The sequence below is a fragment of the Buceros rhinoceros genome, unplaced genomic scaffold (assembly GCF_000710305.1).
Source record: "Buceros rhinoceros silvestris isolate BGI_N320 unplaced genomic scaffold, ASM71030v1 scaffold26070, whole genome shotgun sequence".
NCBI lineage: Eukaryota > Metazoa > Chordata > Aves > Bucerotiformes > Bucerotidae > Buceros > Buceros rhinoceros.
Genome location: NW_010390564.1, coordinates 1 through 19,184, shown reverse-complemented (window position 1 = coordinate 19,184; position 19,184 = coordinate 1). Strand labels below are relative to the sequence as shown.

Genomic DNA, 19,184 nt, shown 5'->3' with positions numbered 1-19,184 from the left:
CGTGCCGCGGCGCGGCTCGGCCTCAAGTCAAGCTTTAACGTACGCGGAGTAAGCGCCGGGCACAGCGCAGCGTCAGGGCGGTCCGGTGAGCGCAGCCCAGTGAACGCTCCCGTCCTCGGCAGGGGGGGTTCGGTGGAGCGAACTGCTGTAATAACTGTTAATCACTTTTTATTCATAAAGCTTACTGCGCATCTTCCTTTGTCGAACATTTAGCCGAAGGGTCTGGAGGCGGGAGAGCGCCGTGGGGGCTCCCAGCCCTGCCCGAGGACCGGACGCGGTCAAAACACCGTGTCCCACTTGCTGGTTACGACTCCCGGTAAAGCTCTGCAGACCCACCGCAGAGCGAGGGTCCTGGGCAAGCTGGTTTTGAAGCCAGTGTGAAAATCCGCACACTCTTTTGACTTGCATAGGTAGCCCCTAAGTTTTGTGTCACAGCACTCTTAAAATTATTTTTCCTGTCCTTTAAATTACGTAGAGTGAAGATTTTCATGTTGTCTCTGTTTTAGGCTCATGTCTAAGCCTGTTTGCACATGTGAGTAAACCACAGGCAGGTTTTTTGGTGTGCTGAACTCTGTTTCATGTGATCCTTTGCCTTCTTCTCTCTGCTGTAGCCCCGAAGGCAGCCGTGCCCTGCAGCCCTGCCCCTGCAGGCGCCAGACCGGCGTGGACACGGAAAGAGCAGCCTCGCACCCGGCAGCAGTTTGTCTTTGAAAAGCCATCGGAGGTAAAAACGACACAGTAACCAGCAGAATCCTCTTTTAGTGAGCCTCAGATCATAGAAATCACGAGGCTCTGGGGTTATAGTCCTCTGTGCAGAAGCCGATTAAAAACTCAGCTGAGCTGCGCTTTGGGCCTTTCCCAAGCGGAGTTTGCAGGTCTCTCGTGTACGTGCAAGCAGCAAGCGACAGTCGCTTTGTTTAGCCTTCAGTACCTGTTATGTACCTGTTCATAGCTTCTTTTTTTTCTAAGGAGCTAAAAGAACACATTCTCCTAAATATTTAGATGTATATGCAATGTCCTAAGCTCTGGGATGCGAGCTCAGTTTCCCCCCTCAGCTGGGATGTCTGTTATTTATCACAGGGGGAAGAGCACGGGGTTTGGTTTAGAGGCTCTGCTGTACCCATCAGATGAAGGATATTGTGCTCTGTGCAGTGGGAGGGCAGTTCTCTGCTTGGGGAAAAAAAAATCTCGACGCTTTTTTCTAAGCGTAAATCCCTGAGACAGCCAGAACAATAATCCAGGCTGGATTAAACTGCTGTGTTTAACCAAACCCACCGGTTTCAGGCTGTGCAGACAGTGTGAAGTGTCAGCTCCTGCTGTGCCTCCTTTGCCGTGTGGTTTTATCTCCTCGTCTGGGGCTTGGGATTTGATCATCCCTCCTATAGCAAGAATGGTTTTGGTTCTGGCTGATAAACAGCAAGTGTTGTAATCTAAATAATTGAGAAACAAACGTCCTGCGGGCGGCTGGTTGTCCAGCACCGCCTGCAGCGGTCACTGCCTTTGAGGGTTTGGGGCATGAAGGGGTGGGGTTGTAACCGCTCTCCAGTTGTGTCCATATCAGCGTGCGGTTAGGCAGAGCCCCTGAGGGGGAGAGTTCTGGCTGACTAGAGCATGCCAGGCCCCACAGCGTCTGTATTGACTGTGGCTTGGTGCCTTCCAGGTGGAGCGCAGGGTTCCCGAGGCGGGCGTGATCGAGTGAGTACACTGCGGGCTGCCCTGTCGTTTGCGCGGTTTGTCCGTCTCGGTGCTCAGCGGGAAGCTGCTGGAGGAGAGTTCCTTCTCCCTGTGCAGCCACCCTGCCGTGGGGAGACGTTTCAGCAGAAAACGTGGACTCTCAGCCCGAACTGAGTCTGGAGTCGGGGGAGTCCGAGCCTGCGCTGACTCGTTTCTGTTACGTTGGCATAGCTGTGTGAGCCAGGAAGAGCACGTCTCATAAAGACAGCTCTCCCTAGCCCAGGCCTGCAGCCGCTCCGGTCCGCGCTGCTCGGTGCACGATGACCTCTGTTGTTTGTCCCTCTGACGGCTCTTTCCTTTTGGCACCTCAGCAAGCCTGGAGTGTACGAGCTCAGCAAAGCACCGGCCGGCGTTTCCAGGTGAGCGGGGGGAGCTCGACGGTCTCTGCAGAGCGGTTTGACTCCATCCAGCCTCTGTGTTGTGTAGAGAGCTGCCAAAACCTTTGAGCTGGAAATTTGACTGTTTTTAAAATTAATCTCATAACTTTAAGCTGATTTGGTAACTTTAGGGCTGTCCCTTTTGCTTGGGTGCCTTAATGATTTCAGCTTCAGGACACTTCAAAACAAAACCTGCTTGTCCTGTGTTTTATTTGACCTTGCTGACTTGGCTGCCGTACCAGTATTAATCCCTTTCTTTGGAGTTCGATATGGTTTGTTAATAGTGGGGAAGGGCTGTAGTAACTTTTCGTGCATTTACCTGAAAGCTTCCATCTTGGTTTCTTCTAAAGCTGCACGTGATTTTTTTTACATACCAATTTGAGAAGCAGAAGCTTTGACCAGCTGGAAGCAGAAGATTTGCAGCCAGCTGCGTTATTCTGTCATGTTCTGGAGTTTGTTTTTGTAAAGTGTTCCTGGGGTGTAAACGTTTCTGGGAAGTTCATGATCAGATTTGGCATCTCTTTACTGTAGATTCTTCTCGTGATGTTTTTGAACACTTGGGAGAGTCAGCCCTTGGGAACGGCACTCCTGCGCAGCAGCCCACCACGGCAGCTGGAACTGCTGAATGCTGCTCTTAGTCCAGTCAAAATATAAAATGTATGCGACAGGAGGGGTGGAGCACTCGAGGGCCCTTGTGCTTGGGACAGAGGATAAAGGGCTGTCAAATTGAGAGTGCCGTGAGGGTGGTGGGTACAGGACAGTGAGCTGATGGCAATGCCCTGGTCAGGGCTAGCGAATTGATCAGACACGAAGTGAATAACAAGCAGAAGGATGCCATTTTTCACACAGTCTGTGGCTGATTGTGGGACTTGTAGGATATTGGTGCTGTTTCTGTGGGCTTTAAAAAGCAGTTGGATGAGTTTGGTGAGGGGGAGACTCCTCTGGAGCTCCTACTGCCTTCCGTTCTTTCCTTCACACCTGACTTTTGCTCGGACGCATTCCAGCCATTCTAAGCTCCTCCAGGAATCCTGGAAATGAGACTCTCTTGTCAAAGCATGTAGAGAAGTGAATGATTTTCCCTCTCTTCTTTATCTTCTTCCTTAGGATTCATTTGATTCCTGGCTTTATTGACTCGGAACAAGCAGACTGGATGTTTGAACAGCTCCTCCAGGACATACCCTGGGGGCAGCGGACTCATGTCAGACAGGGTAAGGAGCCCGCAGACCAGCTTCTCCGGTCGTTCCCAGGTCATTTCCATCCTGTTGTCCATCACTGGTTTTCGTTCTACGTATTGCCTTTCCTTCACGTTTCCTTCCTGCTTTTCCACGCGTATCTGAAGGGTGCTGCTGCTTGCTTTTCAGTCTCTATCACCATGTTCCTCCTGCCCATTAAAGGAGATCTTGCCCAATTAAAATTGCCTGTCTTAAAAGTCTTTGAATTTCACTGCTGCCTCTGTCATCCCCAGTTCTTTCTTCCCCTCTTTTAGATTAAATCTGTGCTCCATCCCTTCACACTGTCTCCCAGTACCGCTGCAAAAACTGTGTCCTCTGAGGTTTCTGTAGCCGGGAATACTTGTTGGTCTCTCACTTAAAATCCCAGCAGATGATGTTTCTTTTCCCTTGGCTTTGCTCCTGGGTTCTGCACGCAGTAAGCGCAGAGGCTGCTATTCTGGATTTGTTCACTAAGGGGCACCTGTTCTAGCGAAATCTCTCTTTCAGCCGGGAAGGGAGGCAAGATAACGTGTCAGAGTAGTTATGAGACAGGGCTGGAAAACGTCTCCAACGCCTCTCTTTATTGGCTTGCAGTGATGGTGACTGTCACCTGTCAAGCATGAGAAATTGTCTTTTCAGAAGCTGGAAGTGCCTTGGTGTCTGTGTTACACCAGAGCATGCACGTATTTGACAGGCTATTTCCAGCCCAGCCTCGCTGCCTTCTGCTGCTGTCGTGTCTCTCGGTGCTGCAGTCCTTTCCCCTGCATCCTCCCCAGTGCATCCCTCTTGCAGCTTCCACCAGTGTACTGGGCCCTGGGACCAGGAGAGGAGAAACCCAGGCAGAAGTGTGAACAGAATTCCAGTTTCATTTTGCTGTCTTTAACTTGGCAACTGAGAAAGTCCTCCTCTTTCTCTGGTTCTAGACGTGTCTTTTGAGGAGCCGAGGCTCACCTCCTGGTACGGGGAACTCCCTTACACGTACTCCAGGATAATGATGCAGCCAAACCCAAACGTAGGTATTTTGTTAGTGGTTACAGGGAGATCCTCTGCAGAGACTGAGAGGCAAAACTTCCCTCTATCTTCCCTTTATCTAGAGTATCAGCATTTCACTTGTGATCAGCAACATGTCCTAGTGGAACGTGGACAAACAAGTATTTAGGAGTGTTGGTTGGGAAGATTTTGTACTCTTAAAAACTCCATAACGTGTGGAATTTGTGGTGGGAAAATAGACTTTTTTTTTTTCTTTTTTGGTAATATTATTTTCAGTGGATTTTTCTGGAAGCTGAATGGGCCACTGGCTTGTTTTTCTCAGCCAAGAGGTACAAGGCCTAAATCAGTCAGGCACACTGATCCTATCTTCTCTCCCTGAATAATTCTCCTTTTTGCTGTGAGAAGGAAACTCCAGCAAGTGAGATGCGCTGGCAGACTGGGAGCAGCCCTGAGTGACTGGGAGCTGCCTGTGTGCGGGCAGATGGATAGACTGCTCACAGACACACTGACATTTCCCTCAGCTTTGTGGGAGGGAGTTCCTGCAGCCTAGAAGCAGCAGCGAACGGTGTGAAGAGCAGAGGCCTTACCTGTAAAACGGGGTTTATATCACAAAAATATCCCCAGTAAAAGGTCACTTAGTGCTTATGTAACGGGCAGAGCTGCTGGCCTACATTGCTCGGGCGCCTCTTTGCGTGTTCGTACAAGCGCTCTGCCGGCGGAACGCCGCGCTGTCAGTTTGCAGTGTGCAGAACGACTCGCTGGGCTGAGCTGTCACGGGCTGCGGGGAGCTGCCGTGGGCAGTGGGCTCGGCAGGGCCTTCGCGAGGGGACGGCTGGAATTCAGGGCTGGTTCTGCGAACCACTGAAAAGCTGCAGTGTCGGAGTCAAAGCCCCAGGAAAGCCCATTCCTCAGCGGTACTAAAAATACCACCAGAGTTGTTCAGAGGCATTTGTTTGATTTCAAGTTTACTGCGATTAAAGTGCAACGTATGTTGTTTCTTACTGGTTTTCCCTGGTGTCTTTGTGCCTCCGGTCTGTTCTCATCGTACTGGTGCTGCTGGTGCTGTGCTGGTTGCAGTGGCATCCTCTGCTGACCATGCTGAAGGAGCGCATCGAAGAGTTCACCGGCTACACCTTCAACTCCCTTCTCTGCAACCTCTACCGAAATGAGAAGGACAGCGTGGACTGGCACAGCGACGATGAGCCATCGCTGGGGAAAAGCCCTGTCATCGCCTCGCTCAGCTTCGGTGCTACCCGGACCTTCGAGATGAGGAAGAAACCCTCCCCCGTGAGTGTTCACAGCACGTGGAGAGAGTCCCGTGGGTGCTGATACGTTTAGTATTTTCCCTCTGTTCAGAGAACTTAAGAAGTTTAATAGTAGTTAACGAAAGCACCAGATTTCTGGGATCCAGGGATCTGTCATGTGGAACAGCTTGAGCATGGGAACGGGTCCACACCAAGAACGTGGGCAGTGAAATGGCAGCCCCGGCACGTCTCTGCCCAAACAAGAGCCCTTCCCATTACTTCAACTGAAATTGGTGATGGTGGAAGGGGGCGGGTGCTGTGTGGACGAATCAAAGGGTTGAAAACCGCTTTCTTAACCTCGGGCAAACCCGGTGTAACAGATACAGAGTGGGTGGGAGGAGGAGTCGCTCCAGCTGCTCTTGTGAGTGACAATCCTCTTAACGAGGCGTGTGCTCAGATAGAGGGACAGTGCACAGGGGAAAGAGCTCATTTCTTTTCTGTAGAACACCAAACCGTCACCTCACTCTTCAGAGACAAAGCAGAGCTCTTGACTTTGAGGAGGCGGCGGGTGTGGAGCTCCCTCTCAGGAGTTCGCTGGCGGTTCTGCGGTGAATACTCTCTCTGGGTAAAACCCTGTGCTTGGGAACGCTGCGCTTTTACCTTGCATTTTGCAACTCGTATGTATCCAAGGAAAGGAATCGCATGTTCCTGTGTTGAGAACAGAGGCCTTGTCTTAGGGTGTCCTGCTTCTGATGTCCTTTCTGCATGTATAGTCTTGGAGAACTCTGGGAAGACATTTGCTGCCTGCCTGTGTTGCTATTTGTTCTGAATCAGTAATGCAGAAAGCAGAGGTGATGACGATCTCCCTGCTGGAAAGCCGTGTGCTGACGTAGCGAGGTCTGCCCATCAAGAAGCGCCCTGGGTCACCTAGTTGAGAGCAGCAAAGGTCAGAATTGGAACCAGAAAACAAACAAATAATTTGTGTTTTTCACCAGTCCTCTAATTTGTAAATCCTTTGCGGTCTGCAGTGGATTTGATCCTGGTCCCTGAGCAGGAGATCACATAACCAGGGTGCTGTATCAGAGGGCACAGCGTGAGCAAGAGTCTTGGATGCTGTGCTGATGACAAAATGTCAGCCGGAAAGTTTATTCCCCTGGGAAACTGTAGATGGTGCTTGGATTCATTCCTAGAAGTGCCTGTGTTCCCCGTCCATGGCTCGCAACCAGAGCCGTGCAGACCCAGTGTCAGCTTCGCAGTTTCTCTCTGAAAAACTGAACCTAGTTCTTGAGCGAGGTAATCGTCCGCCTCTTTGATCCGTACTGCACAGTTTCTCCCCTTTTCTTCCCGAGAGGGACGGTTTTCCATCGCTCTGTCCCTCAAGCTCTCATCACTTTTTTGACGTGGCGTTTCTTACTGCTTGTGGAGTGTGTTCCTTCTGCAAGGGGGACGGCCGGGTTCCTCAGGAGTGAGCCCCATGTGCAGCGCGATCTTTGAACGAGCTGCTGTTAACCGCATCCCGTGCCTGAGGGAACTCGCAGGAAGTAATTACAGAGCGCACATCCCGTGTTCTTTGCACGGTCCCAAAGCCTGCAGCTTTCCCAGAGCATCCTGCCACACCACACGCTTTGCCCAGGGGAAATTACAAGAGGCTCTGCTGGAAATTACAACCTTTCAGGTTCCACCACCAAAACCCGCAATTTCCATACCCTGTTGTAATGTGGCATTCTCTCCTTCACGAGAGGAAGCTGAAGTTGAGGACAGGTAGTTGAAGTGTGATAATTACTCTGTTCATCGTGCAGTAGCTGGTAAAGGGGGGTAGCAGCGTGTGTAGCCTTTGGGATCTGCCTGCAAGCAGCCTGCATGGATAGGTAGAAATAATTCTTACTCAGCTCCTGTAAAAAAAAAAAGAAAGAAAAGCTACAAATTCATTCATTTCAGGAGTAAATTCCCCACTGGAATTAAGGAGACTTCCTGTGGAAATGAACATCACGCCAGAGGCTGTTTCACTGCACCCCCTGGAGCTGCAGGTTTTGAGCATTCTTTCTTCTAGCGCTGCCTGCCCTGTCTGTCTGGACCACTCGTGTCGTTGTGGCTGATACTTTGCCTTTGCTTTAAATGGTTTCTGGGGTTTTTTGGATCCCTGCTTGGTAGTTCAAAGTCTACAGTGAAGTGATCTGGCTTCTTTTATTTTCTGATAGTTCCAGTAAATGAAACTTTTTCTTGCCTCCGTGTTCCCCCATGTAGCTGCTGCCTACACCAAAACCAGGAGATGAATGCTTTGTTCCAGAGCTCTGATTCATGCTCAGTTCACACACATCCGATGGTTTAGTCAAGTCCTCTCGTGCTTGCCCACAGTGTAACTGTCACCACTGCAGCACCGTGACCTCCTCCGGTTCTCCATGTAGCCTCAAGGCCCCTGTCCCACTCGTAGGTGACTTAATCGTCCTTCTCGAGAGGAACTGATGTCACCGTGTTCGGTGGGTCTTTCTGTTACAGCCTCACCATTGCTTATCACTGCTCAAGCCGGGAGACAACGCCGGCTTGTCTGATCAGGTCTCTCTGGAAGCTGGTGTGAAATGGCAGTTCAAGGGCGAAGGTGATATTTGATGTCCCACTAAGCAACCACGTCCCGCTGGACAGTGCCCTGTAGTGGTGCCATAAGGACCAGTTGGGTGCAGTTGCCCAAGGAAATGGTGTGACCTGTGGAAGGAGTTGGAAAGCAGCTGTCAGGCTGCTGCTCCTCCGTCGGTAACCAGGGAGATCGGTGGGTGCTGGGAAGGGAGGGAGCTTCACGCCTCTCAGATAAGAGCAGGATGTTCGTGATGTTCTCAGTCAGCCTTCGGATGGGTCTGTCCTTCAAAGGAAACTCTAAGACTCGTTCCTTTCCTTCTGTCCTTGAGCAGCTGTTCTAGCAAAGTCAAAGATCTCCCAGTACTGTTGAAAGCGAGAGGAAAAGCCCCTGGTGTCCTAACAGACCTAACTGAAGATGAACACGGGGTTACAGGGAGCACAGCAGAGACAGGGGCTCAGATCGGGACGAGGAGGGTTGGACTTCCCGGTTGGGCTGGAGGAGACTTGCAGGCTGCAGAGGAGCTGTCCTGCAGGACTGCAGCAGCTGCAGACAGCAGAGGCAGAGGTGAGTGCTGCAGAGCTGCCTCGCCTGCAGCCTGCTGGGTCAGCTGCGGGAGCACGGGGGAGTGGAGAGATAGGCCTGGGGAGGTGGGCAAGTGGAGTGCGCCGGGAAAGGGCAGTGTGACACACTCGTTCTTCTGAAGCTGTGAAGAGCGAGCCGCGGTGAGGATTTCATCAGAGGCAGGGAGGATAAACAGGTAAAAATGCCGGAGTATTGAGGGATGAGACCCCGTTGGTGTGGAGGTGGGTGTTTCCACAGCTAGTGGGAGAGAAGTAAAGTGGAAGAGAGGGGTACAAGCGAGATGGAAATCTGAAAAATAAGGGGTTAGAAGTTTTGTAAGGATAATTCTCTTGGTACAGCAAGCAGGTGAAGCAGAAGGCTAGAAGCAGCGTCCTCCTTGCAGGCTGCTGGCTTAGGCCTTTGCAGGTGGATTTGCACCGTCTGCCTGTATGACTGCATTGTTATTTACACGTTCTTCTACAGGATGTGTCTGTCTACCGCTCCTTATCACAGAAGATGCTTCTACACTAGCCAGAGCCCATTTCCTTCTACTGTCTCAGTAGACTTACCTGAGGCTTAGGAAACAAATGTAGGTGATTTATGTACATTTATACTAAGTCTCTTTCTTCCCTTTTTTGATTTCGGTACCAGTTTAAGAAAAAGCCCTTGATGGAGTCCAGGAATACTTACAGATGTTCTGTTCACAGCTTCCCATCAGCTCCCACTGAGCTTTCCTCACTTTTGAACCGTAGCTGAAGCTTGGGCTGTATTAAGTGTGCAAGATTATGGAGGTTCCAACAGACTGAGGAGCAGAGCAGTTGCTTTACTGGAGCTGTTCCTGAAGGCGGCTGGTTCTGTAAAGCATTGATAGAGTTATGAAGTGACCATATAGATACGAGTTACCTGATGCGTTTCCTCCCGTGTTTGTTATCAGGGTTTTACAGAGTCTTTGCCTCCTTAGCTGTCAAGAATAAATCTCCTTCATAAACTTCCTGACTTCTGAAACGTGACTTCGCCAGCTCTGCAAAACCAGTTGACATCAACATCTCTTTGGCTAAGTAGAACTAAGCTCAGCGCTGTCCCATTTAAAGCAGAAAGGAACTGCTGCTTTTACGCGCTGACTCTTCTAAGCCAAAAGGATGTTTTCTCCTAAATCATTTATTTCACAAAAATTCCTTTTTAATCAAGATGAGGAAGAGAGAAAACAAAGTGCGCTGCAGTCCCTCCACAGAGCGGAGCGCTGCTGTCCTGTGACACTGCAAACGGCCTCGCTCGGGCATCGCTCTGCTTGTCCTCAGCAGGCATGTTTATCACACCGACTTTTGACATTCTTTCCCTGATTCCTCTGAAGTTTAATGAAACCTTTTTGGCATTACATCTCACCTGTAACAGAGCAGGAGACATGGCTGGTAACGTGAGAAGCGTAAAAAGAGGCTCTGCATTGTCCTTACGGAGAATAGATAGCACAGGAGATTCTGAGCATTGCTGTTCCCACCGGCGTGGCATGTGTGGCACTGACACCGTGGGTTACTGGCCCGGTGGGTGTGTTTGTGCTTTAAAAACGTTGTGTATGCCCTGAAGCTGAACAGAAGTTTGCAGGTTATTTGTCTTCTGGTTTAGCAGTCTGTTCTGCTTAGTGGCGATGAAGACAACTTGTTTTACATGCGACTGTGGGAAAAGAGGATATTTTGGGACACAAGTGCTTCATCTAGGGGATAGCCCATGTAGTGTCCAAACCAGGAGAGGCAGGAGCAGCAGCGAGATGTGTAGCGTTGAGGGAGTAGTTAACTGCTGGAATCGGGGTGGCTCCACACAGAACGGCTGGTGTCAGGAGCGGATGTTGGCTAAAGGTTTGCAGCCTCACTCCAGAGTTTTGCACTAGATGTAGGAGCTTGTTGTTGAGCTTTACCCGTGTTGTGAGATGCAACAGCTTCTTTCACTCTCACCGTGCTTGGCCTCTGACCTCTGTGTGAAGTGACAGAGAGGGTTAATTTGACTTCCCAACCTCGTCAGAGCTGCCTTTCCTCCTCGCCCCTCACAGCGTCTGAAGCTCTGGTTTTCCAGGTTAGAGGACTGGTTTTCCACCAAACTCGTGCCCGCTGCTTCAGTGTCTGATGTTTCTTTTTAGGAAGAGCACGGAGACTATACTTATGTGGAAAGACTAAGAATCCCCCTCGATCACGGGACTCTGCTGCTGATGGAAGGAGCGACCCAGGAGGACTGGCAGGTACGAACTCCTGGCCGCTGTCTGGGTGCTTTACGTGCAGCCCAGCTGTCTAAACGGGCGCTCCCGTAACAGAACAGGACCTTCTGCTTCCTGGGACAGTTGCTTCCCAGCGCAGTAACACTGCTTGCTGCCTCACAAAGCACCCACAGGAGCAGCGGCCGTCCCTTCAGCTCAGATGGTCCCGCGTTTAAAGTTCAGTCTGCAGCTGGGAGAGCAAAATCAATCGAGGAACTCAGAATGTAAACCCTTACAACTTATTTGACGAGTCTGCAGAACCCACTAGGAGCTTTGGTTCTCAGGGCCCTGGCCACTCAGAACATGAATATTGTGCCTTACATCAATGTTTAGAAATGTTAATAAAAAGCCATCACAGGAAATGGGGGGTTGTTACACCCCCCTTTTGATGGCCTGTATTTGAAATACACAAACTCAAACTTTCGTCTTTTTTTCTTCTCTACAGCATCGGGTGCCTAAGGAATATCACTCCAGAGACGCGCGGATAAACTTGACCTTCAGGATCATTCACCCAGAACCTGCTGGAGGCTGGAAGTGAAGAGGCACTTTGGGCCCTGTCGGATTTAAACCCACAGCACTCCCAGGGCCTCAGGTCTGAAGGAAGCCTGACAGGACCGGCGCTCTGTGGGGACCTGGTGGGGAAACGACTGGCTCTGCGAAGGACTCTGACAGGCGGCAGCTGCCCGTGAGGTGAACAGCGCTGCTTTGTTCTCAGAAATGATCTGTGATTAAACAATGCTAAATCGCAGGCTTTGAGTTTGTGAAAAACAATGGTCGTTCGTAAAAGAATACGAAGATCTGAGAGGTACCACCTGGTGCAGAAAGACTCAGTGAGCGGTTACTTTTGCCCCCTCTCTGTCTACCCTTTCCCCACAAAAGGTGACTGCTGGAATTCTTCGGGTTTTTGGCCCTAGGTACGTCTGGCTGGTTGGCAAGAGCCGGTGTGCTGCTGGCTGGGCGTCGGGTCAGGTGTGCTTCATGTATCGCACCAGGCTGCAGCTGCTCCTCTACCCCCAGCACCGTACAGCTTCTCTAGAAATACATTTTGGGGGTATATTTAATGCTAATTCCTTGCATCTGAATCCAAGATCGAGGCCCTGTGATGTGTCACCTGAGAAGTGGTGTTGGAGGAGGCAGATGCTTGCTGTCACTGTGGGAACTGGAGCTCTGTGCACACCCCTGGGTGTCCTTCACCCGGGGGCAGCGCCGGTTCCTCTAGGCATTCTGACAAGGCAGCGCTGGAGCCTCTCTCCGTTCACACAAGCTACGAGTATTTGCACTGTGTTAGGAGCAGTCACGCTGCGGCAGAGAGCGGGAGATGGGGAAGCTCTTAAACCCCCAAAGCTCAGCCTGTGGAAGAGGCAGCTCGTTTGAGCAGGGTGAGGCTGTGGCACATCACTCGTGGTGGGGCCCTGGAGGCTCAGCCTGCTGTGGAAGAGCAGCTTCTCCACTACTTTCTCCGTTTCAATTTATAACCTTAGCAAATCGTGTTCTACTTCCTTTGGTCTGGGAGAAGACCCAGGTTTCCTTCCCAACAATAAAATGATTTCCGAGAGAAGTGCTGTATCCCACGGAGCCCTCCAGGGGTGAGTCCCTTTTGTTGCTGGTGTCTACCATGTTCTGCTCTGTCTCGTGTGTCAACTGCGCCACTGCTTGTATCCAGCTCTGGTTGACAGCAGGGAGGAGGCACATGGCATCGTTCCTACCCCTGTCCCTGTGCCCTGGCTGCAAGGGGAACAGCTGGCAGAGAGGTCAAGTTTCTTTTGTCAACGGGTGCTTGTGGGTCCTTCCTTCCTCCCTAAAAAAGTCACCTAGCCAGGTGGTGGTGGACTGCGACCTCCTGCCCACCGGGACAGCAGGAAATGGCTGAGAGCAGAGAAGATTCCAGCCCACGTCCCTTCAGGAGATCCTGCTGCAGGGACATTTCCCCCGTGGGCAGGCGTTTGTTCCTGAGTGCTGGAAGCGCCCTCACAGTTCTCACAGCGGGTGAGCACAAACGTGGCAGGGGGGTGGGCTGAGAAGCCTGGAGCCGGCTGGTGCTCTCATGGCACCTGCAGATTTTCCCCTGGGTGGAGGGATTTGAAAACAGCACCTCTCAAAGTGCTGCCCTGAGGATTTGTTTTCCAGTTACACACTTTCTTCCCTCTCAGGGCTGTTCTGACAGCGCAGATATTCCCAGCCAAAAGCTTTCTGAGAAGAGGTGTAAACTCAGAATACATGCTGTTAATTTAAAGTACAAGAGACTGTTGATCTGAAAACAAAGGGTTATGGGGACACGGTGGATTCGGGGGTGGGCGGCTGCCGGGGGTTTTGGTTTTGCTGTTACCACCAGACCCTGCAGTCCCAGCATGGAGTGGCCTGGCCAGGTGGGGGGCGGACGGGTGCTCAGAGCTGTTTTGCCTCCCAGCACCTCTGAATCTTATTTTCTGTATTTTCCTACGTCTCCCAAACTGCCTCTCATGGCCTTTCCCTCTCCCCTCTCGCTCCGGCTGTCACTTGTTCGTGTTTCTCTGCAGGTACCTCTCGCGTGCTCCCTGCTGCAGGCGTGATGAGGCTCTTTTATGTATAAACTTGGGGGTTACTTTTCTCTGTTTCTTTGTTTTGAAGCATTATTTTTCAGTACAGTGTGTGTGTGTTTCTGCCAAGAAAAGAGCACAGGCCATTTAAAACCAGTAGCAAAGTTCCATCCTTTCTCTGCTGCCTTTCTTTTTGTTGTTGTTGTTAAGAAAAACCAGCTTCAGGATTTCCAGTTTTGATTAGCTCTGAAGGCGTAGGTCGATTTGTTTCTCCCGCATCAGAGTGGTTCTAGCTGTAGCTTCTGCACTTGTCGTGACTGCTGGGTTTAGCACAGCTACAAACTGATCTGTAGCTGCAGCAGCGATGCAGAGGGAGATGGGATGCCAGGAGGGGGTTAAGAAACCTGAGTTTTCACGCCCTGGTACTGTCAAAGCCCAGAAGAGTGTTCTCTGGGGTTTGGGTAGGAGAGGTATGATGGGTGCTGCTTCCAGAACCCTCCTTCTCCACTGCTGCTACTACTGACTTCGTAAGAAACCTTTAACACCCGCTTTGCCTTTCCTGGTCAAAGCTTTCCAGAGTGGCTCTGAAATGTGTCTCACTAGGGTTTGTTTGCAGAGTGCTGCTTTTCCAGCCTTGAGGTTTCCATAGCAACCTGGGCCAGTTGATGAAACTGGAGCTCCCTGGCCCATCCTCCCCGCACCTAACTCCTGTGGAGGCCTCAAAGTCTCCTCAACTCTCCTTGGCACCAGAGTGACCTGCAGGGGCTCAGCAGCGGCTGGCCCTTGGAATCACAGACCGGTCTGGGCTGAAGGGACCTTCAGAGCTCACCCAGTCCAGCCCCTGCAGGGAGCAGGGACATCTGCACCCAGAGCAGGGGGCTCAGAGCCCCAGGGTCCGCCCTGACCGGGGATGACTCCAGGGATGGGGACGTAGCCCTCACTCCCAGAGGAGCACCTGCTCAGCTAGATGACCAGTGTGTCCTCTCTCGCCTGTTTGATTGAGCTCATCCTCCTTCAGCGTAACGCTCGGTCCAGCTCTGGGGAGCTCTCACCAGCTCCTGTGAAGAACAGGGTAGCTGGCAGTCTTTGGTGGCTCACATCTCAGGAGAGCCAGGAGGCCTTGTCTGACATGAAGAAAGTGGGGACTCTACTGAAGACTTTTCATCGGAATAAGTTGCGTGGTCCCATCGTTTGATCTAGGTCTCCCAGCAGAAACAAAAATGTCATTTGGAGGTTTTGCTGGCTGAGCAATCCTTGGAGCAGAGTGTTCACGTCACAGGGGCCCTTCCAGACAGACAGCGCTCCCTGGATCCAGAGCCGTGCTCAACCAAGAGCTGTTCTGCCCCGAGCTGCGTGCGCAGCCGCTTCGCTGTTCCTCATTGTGTCCCTCTGGTCCCGAGGTGGCGACAGCACGCGGATGGATCCGCGCTGAAGAGCGGGCTGACGTTACAGCTGATCTCTGAGTTCCCGGTGCCAGTCCTCTGCCCCAGGCGTGGTTCCAGCACGCAGCGGCTGCCCTCGGCAGGTAAGCTGGCCCAGCACCACCCCTCCAAGCAGAAAACAGACCATTAATGTATTCCAACATTTTGGTCTATATTTGGTCGTAATGGTGGTGGGCAGAAGCTTTATGGGGTTTATTTCAGCTCATAAAAGGATCAGCAAGACAGACACTGAGAGATTTGAGGGGGTGGGAGCTTTGAATACACGCTCCTTGTATTAACCGTGTGGTATCGTGAGCCTGGGCCTGGGCTCACACCAAAGGCCTGGCTAAAAGTGTGGCTGAGGAAGGGAGGAGTTGGAGCCGGGTTTCAGGAATGGGCTGGGGAAGGGAGGATCCTGTGGTGAAGAGAACTGTGAAAGAAAAAGTTGGGAATCAACAGCTTGGCTGAATTTCCCATACTTACTGCTTTACGTTGACTTGGAGAGAAATTTTTCAGCTAAAAGTGGCCAAGTTTTATATGGAAGTGACACCAGCTTTGTATTTTAAAAAGTTACTTTGCCTGGAGAAGTATCTTAAAACCTCAGGAAGTGGCAAGGTGGCCCTGTTAATGTGCTGATTGCTCGGGGAGAGGCAAGAACCCTGCCAGGCACCTGCAGTTCCTGCACTGGACACATCCTGCCTGAAGCACCCTCGGAGAACCTGCCCATCCCAGCAGCTCCCTGGTACACTGGCACGAGCTTCCTCCTGGAAGGGGCTTATTATGCCTCAGTGCCTGCATCTGCCCTGCAGGGCACGGAAGGGAAGTATTTCAGGGGTTTAAAGTGCTGGCTGCTCTGTGGGCTGCCCCGACGGTGGGCGTGTGGGGGTATGAGCCTGCTGTGGTACCCCTGGGCGGGCAGCTGCTGTGGCTGCCTTCACTTTTCTTTGGCTTTTTTAACAGAAAAATACGTTAAAAGGCTGCTGAAGTCCCATCTGGAAACACTGGGAAGGGAGAAAAAGGCCATCCGAGCAGAAACACAGGGCCAGGGACACGGCAGCGCTGAGCAGGTAGCTCTGGCAGGAAGGAGTCGAACGCTGCGGGTGTAAACCTTTGCATGTGCTGGCGAGAGGCCTGGCCCCGGTCCAGCTGCCCCCGCGGGGCTGCTGCTCGTGATGGGAACCGGGTTGCTTTCCCCCGGGCAGCAGGTTCAGGGGGGTAACCTGGCAGAGAGGTACAATTTCCAGATTAAATCAACCGTGCCGTGTGTGTGCGGAGAGAAAGGTGAGAAGACTGATTCTCGTGGCGCCGTTTCAGCAGCGTTAGTTCTGTCACAGAATCACCGAGCTGTGGAAGCCCAGCCTGCCAGGCTGGAAGGACCTCGTGGATCTCTGGTCCAACCTGCCTTGGCAAAAGCCCCCTCTAGACGAGCCTGCCCAGCTCCTGTCCAGCGAATCTTGACAGTGCCCACGTTGAGGTCTCCAAGATTTGTCTGGTGCAACTTTTTGTGGTAAAAGCACAATCTGGACAAGATGGCCCAGCACTCTGTCCAGCAAAATCTTAAAAGTGCCCAATGTTGGGGAATCCACTGCTACCCTGGGGAGATTATTCCAGTGGCTGATTGTCCTTGTGACAAATTTTCCTCGTGTGTCCCATCAGAATCTCCCCAGGAGTGACTTGTCCCTGTTACCCTCGTCGTTTCCACGGGGCTCCTCGGAGAAGGGGAGTTGTCATTTTCTCTGCAGCCACCCGTACATCCTGGAGAAGGTCTGTCCTGAGCCGGCTCTTCTCCAGCTGAACAAACCCCGTGTTCTCAGCCTTCCTCCTCCTGGGAAATGACTTGTACCCTCCCCAGGCGCCACAGCTGGTATTTTCTGTGAAACATCTGGCCTGTGAACGGCTCCCAGCCCCAGGAGAGCTCCCCTCCAGCCCCTGCCCCGCACCATGACTTCAGCCCTGGACCATGCAGGGCGGCAGCGCGCCCGCCGCTCCCCGCGGCAGAGGGTTTCTGTAATCTATCCGTGAGGTCACATTTCAATACCGGCAGCAACCGAGATTAAAGCCGTGATTTAAACCATGGGAGTAAATATAGTTTTTACATTAGCGCATTGCAGGCCTAACTTGGGGAATTATGTCACCGGATATTTTCTTCTGAATTATCTCAAATAAAATCCTAAGGCCTCCCGGGTATTACCATGGTGATGTTGCTCCAACTCAGCCTTGAAATTTCCCAGAGCGTTTGATCGTCAGAGTTGTGAGGGAATTAAATGTTCACTCTGCCTGAGGTGAAACCAGTTTCCCTCTCACGGAACTTTCTGTATGAAACCAGGCAGGCAGCTGGGACGGGGGGGGCTTGTCGTGACTTTCACTGTCAAGCCAACCAGCCTTTTTTTTGGCAGAACCTGGGATGCTCTTGTGCTAGAGCAGGTTAAATTCACCTCTTCCTAGGAGTGCGAGATGCTCGTCTCCTCCTGGGTCATCCCACAGCTTGTTTCTGCAGGATGGGCAGGGCTGGCCCCAGGAATCCCCCGGACGGTTCTTCCTGGAGGGCTGTGTGGAGGCGACACGGTTCAGCCCTCGCCGCGCTGTGGAATGGAGTTGTCAGGAAAAGAAGCAGTTGTAAACGGGGGCTCTTGGGGAGGAGGTCGTCGTACTGCGGTAAGGGCTGTACGGGCTAAATTTAGCCATTAAAATCAACAGTAAAACCACAGCCCTTCTCCAAGCTGCAGCGATTCCCTTTGACCAGACAGAAAATTCTTCCCGTATTAAGCTGATTGTATCTCCTAATAAATGGGCTGCAAACGGAATGTGGCCCTCAGGCTGCCTTGGGGAGCCAGGGCGCCCGGCGCCGGCAGCCAGGTCCTTCGCAAAGGCCGAGCTCTTCGTCCTGGCAGGCTGAGGCACAGGACGTGGGTGCTGTACGTAAGCTGCTCGGAGCGCTCGTCCGCAACTCCCTGACAGGAGGTTGTAGGGAGGTGGGGGTCGGTCTCTGCTCCCATGTGACAAGTGACAGGACAAGAGGAAATGGCCTTAAGTTGTGCCAGGGGAGATCTAGGTTGGAAATCAGAAAGAACTTCTTTACAGAGAAGGTTGTGGAGCACTGGAACAGGCTGCAGTGGTGGAGTCCCCATCCCTGCTCTTCTCCCCAGGATCAAGAGATGGGACAAGAGGAACCGGCCTCCAGTTGCCCCAGGGGAGGTTGAGGTTGTCCCTGAGGAGCCGTTTCTGTCCCGCTGGGGTTGTGCAGGCGTGTCGCAGGCGGGCCAGGGCAGTGGTGGGGTCCCCATCCCTGGAGGGGTTTCCCAGCCGTGGGGAGGTGCTGCTGGGGGACAGGGGGCAGCGGGGACCTGGCGCTGCTGGGGGAGCAGCTGGTCTCAATGATCTTAAAGGTCTCTTCTAACCAGACGCTTCTGTGATTCTATGTTTTCTGGCAAAAAAGGTGACAAACCGAAGGTAGGTGCAGACATCCTGGTGCGCACCAGAGCTGGGACCGCTGGGGTAAGCGCAGATCTCCCCACAGGCGCTTTTCCCAGCCAGGGTTGGGTGGGTTTGACCCAACCGTGCCGTCCTTATCCCTTGCCAGCACAGCCCAGGATTCCCAATGCCGTGCCAAGCCTCTGCTTCCTTCCCCATTCCTAACCACGCTTCAAAAATCCCCTCGAGTGGGTGAAGCTGTTCTGGAGAACTTCTGTACGGGAAGAGTCTAACAGGAGCCCTGAGGAGGGGACAGACGAACCATTTCAGGCTCTGCCTCCCTCTGCTTCCTCCTAGCTCCCTTCCTATCCCTGTCGTATGTTTTTCTCGCGCTGTTGGTTTTTTCCATCGCTGAGGCTCCTTGGCACGCACGGCTTTCAAGCGTGGTCCCAGCCGTCACTAATTTGCACGCCTTTGTTTTGGATTTGTAGGATTTGTGTGACGGTTTTTGTCTGAGGAGCCGACCCTGCGTCCTGTATTATAGAGCCCACAGGGGACTGGGAAATTTTAGGATCCCTAAAAAATGGAGTCACTGCGAAGGGAGTGTTTAGACTGCATGAGAGGTGGCAGAACTGGGAACGAGATCCCAGAGTCCTGGGTGCTGCTGCACCCTCTGTTTCTTGTGTGGGACCATCCTGGGACATCTCCACAGCTTAAAGCCAGGTTGCTGCAGGGAGTTCGAGTTTGGGCTTGCCTCGGGGTTCCCTTTAACTGCGTGTATGTTGTTCTGACAGCAGCAATCCCTGCTGAAAGATGACGTGACCAGCCTGTCGGTATTCTTTCGCAGTCCTAGAAATCATGGTTTTAACCAGAAACAGAGCTGCGAGGTGAGATGCAGAAAGCTG

The 19,184-nt window shown here is 52.2% G+C and overlaps 1 protein-coding gene across 1 annotated transcript; it reads left to right on the top strand.

Moving 5' to 3' along the window:
• Positions 1-611: 611 nt before the first annotated feature.
• ALKBH3 (alkB, alkylation repair homolog 3 (E. coli)) lies at positions 612-11,541 on the top strand (the record flags this gene model as incomplete). The annotated part of the gene is made up of 8 exons (XM_010138327.1): positions 612-724; positions 1,661-1,695; positions 2,046-2,093; positions 3,216-3,319; positions 4,246-4,334; positions 5,390-5,599; positions 10,818-10,916; positions 11,377-11,541. Coding segments are annotated over 8 exons (791 nt in total), but the record flags the coding sequence as incomplete, so codon positions are not given.
• Between the last annotated feature and the right edge of the window lie 7,643 nt (positions 11,542-19,184).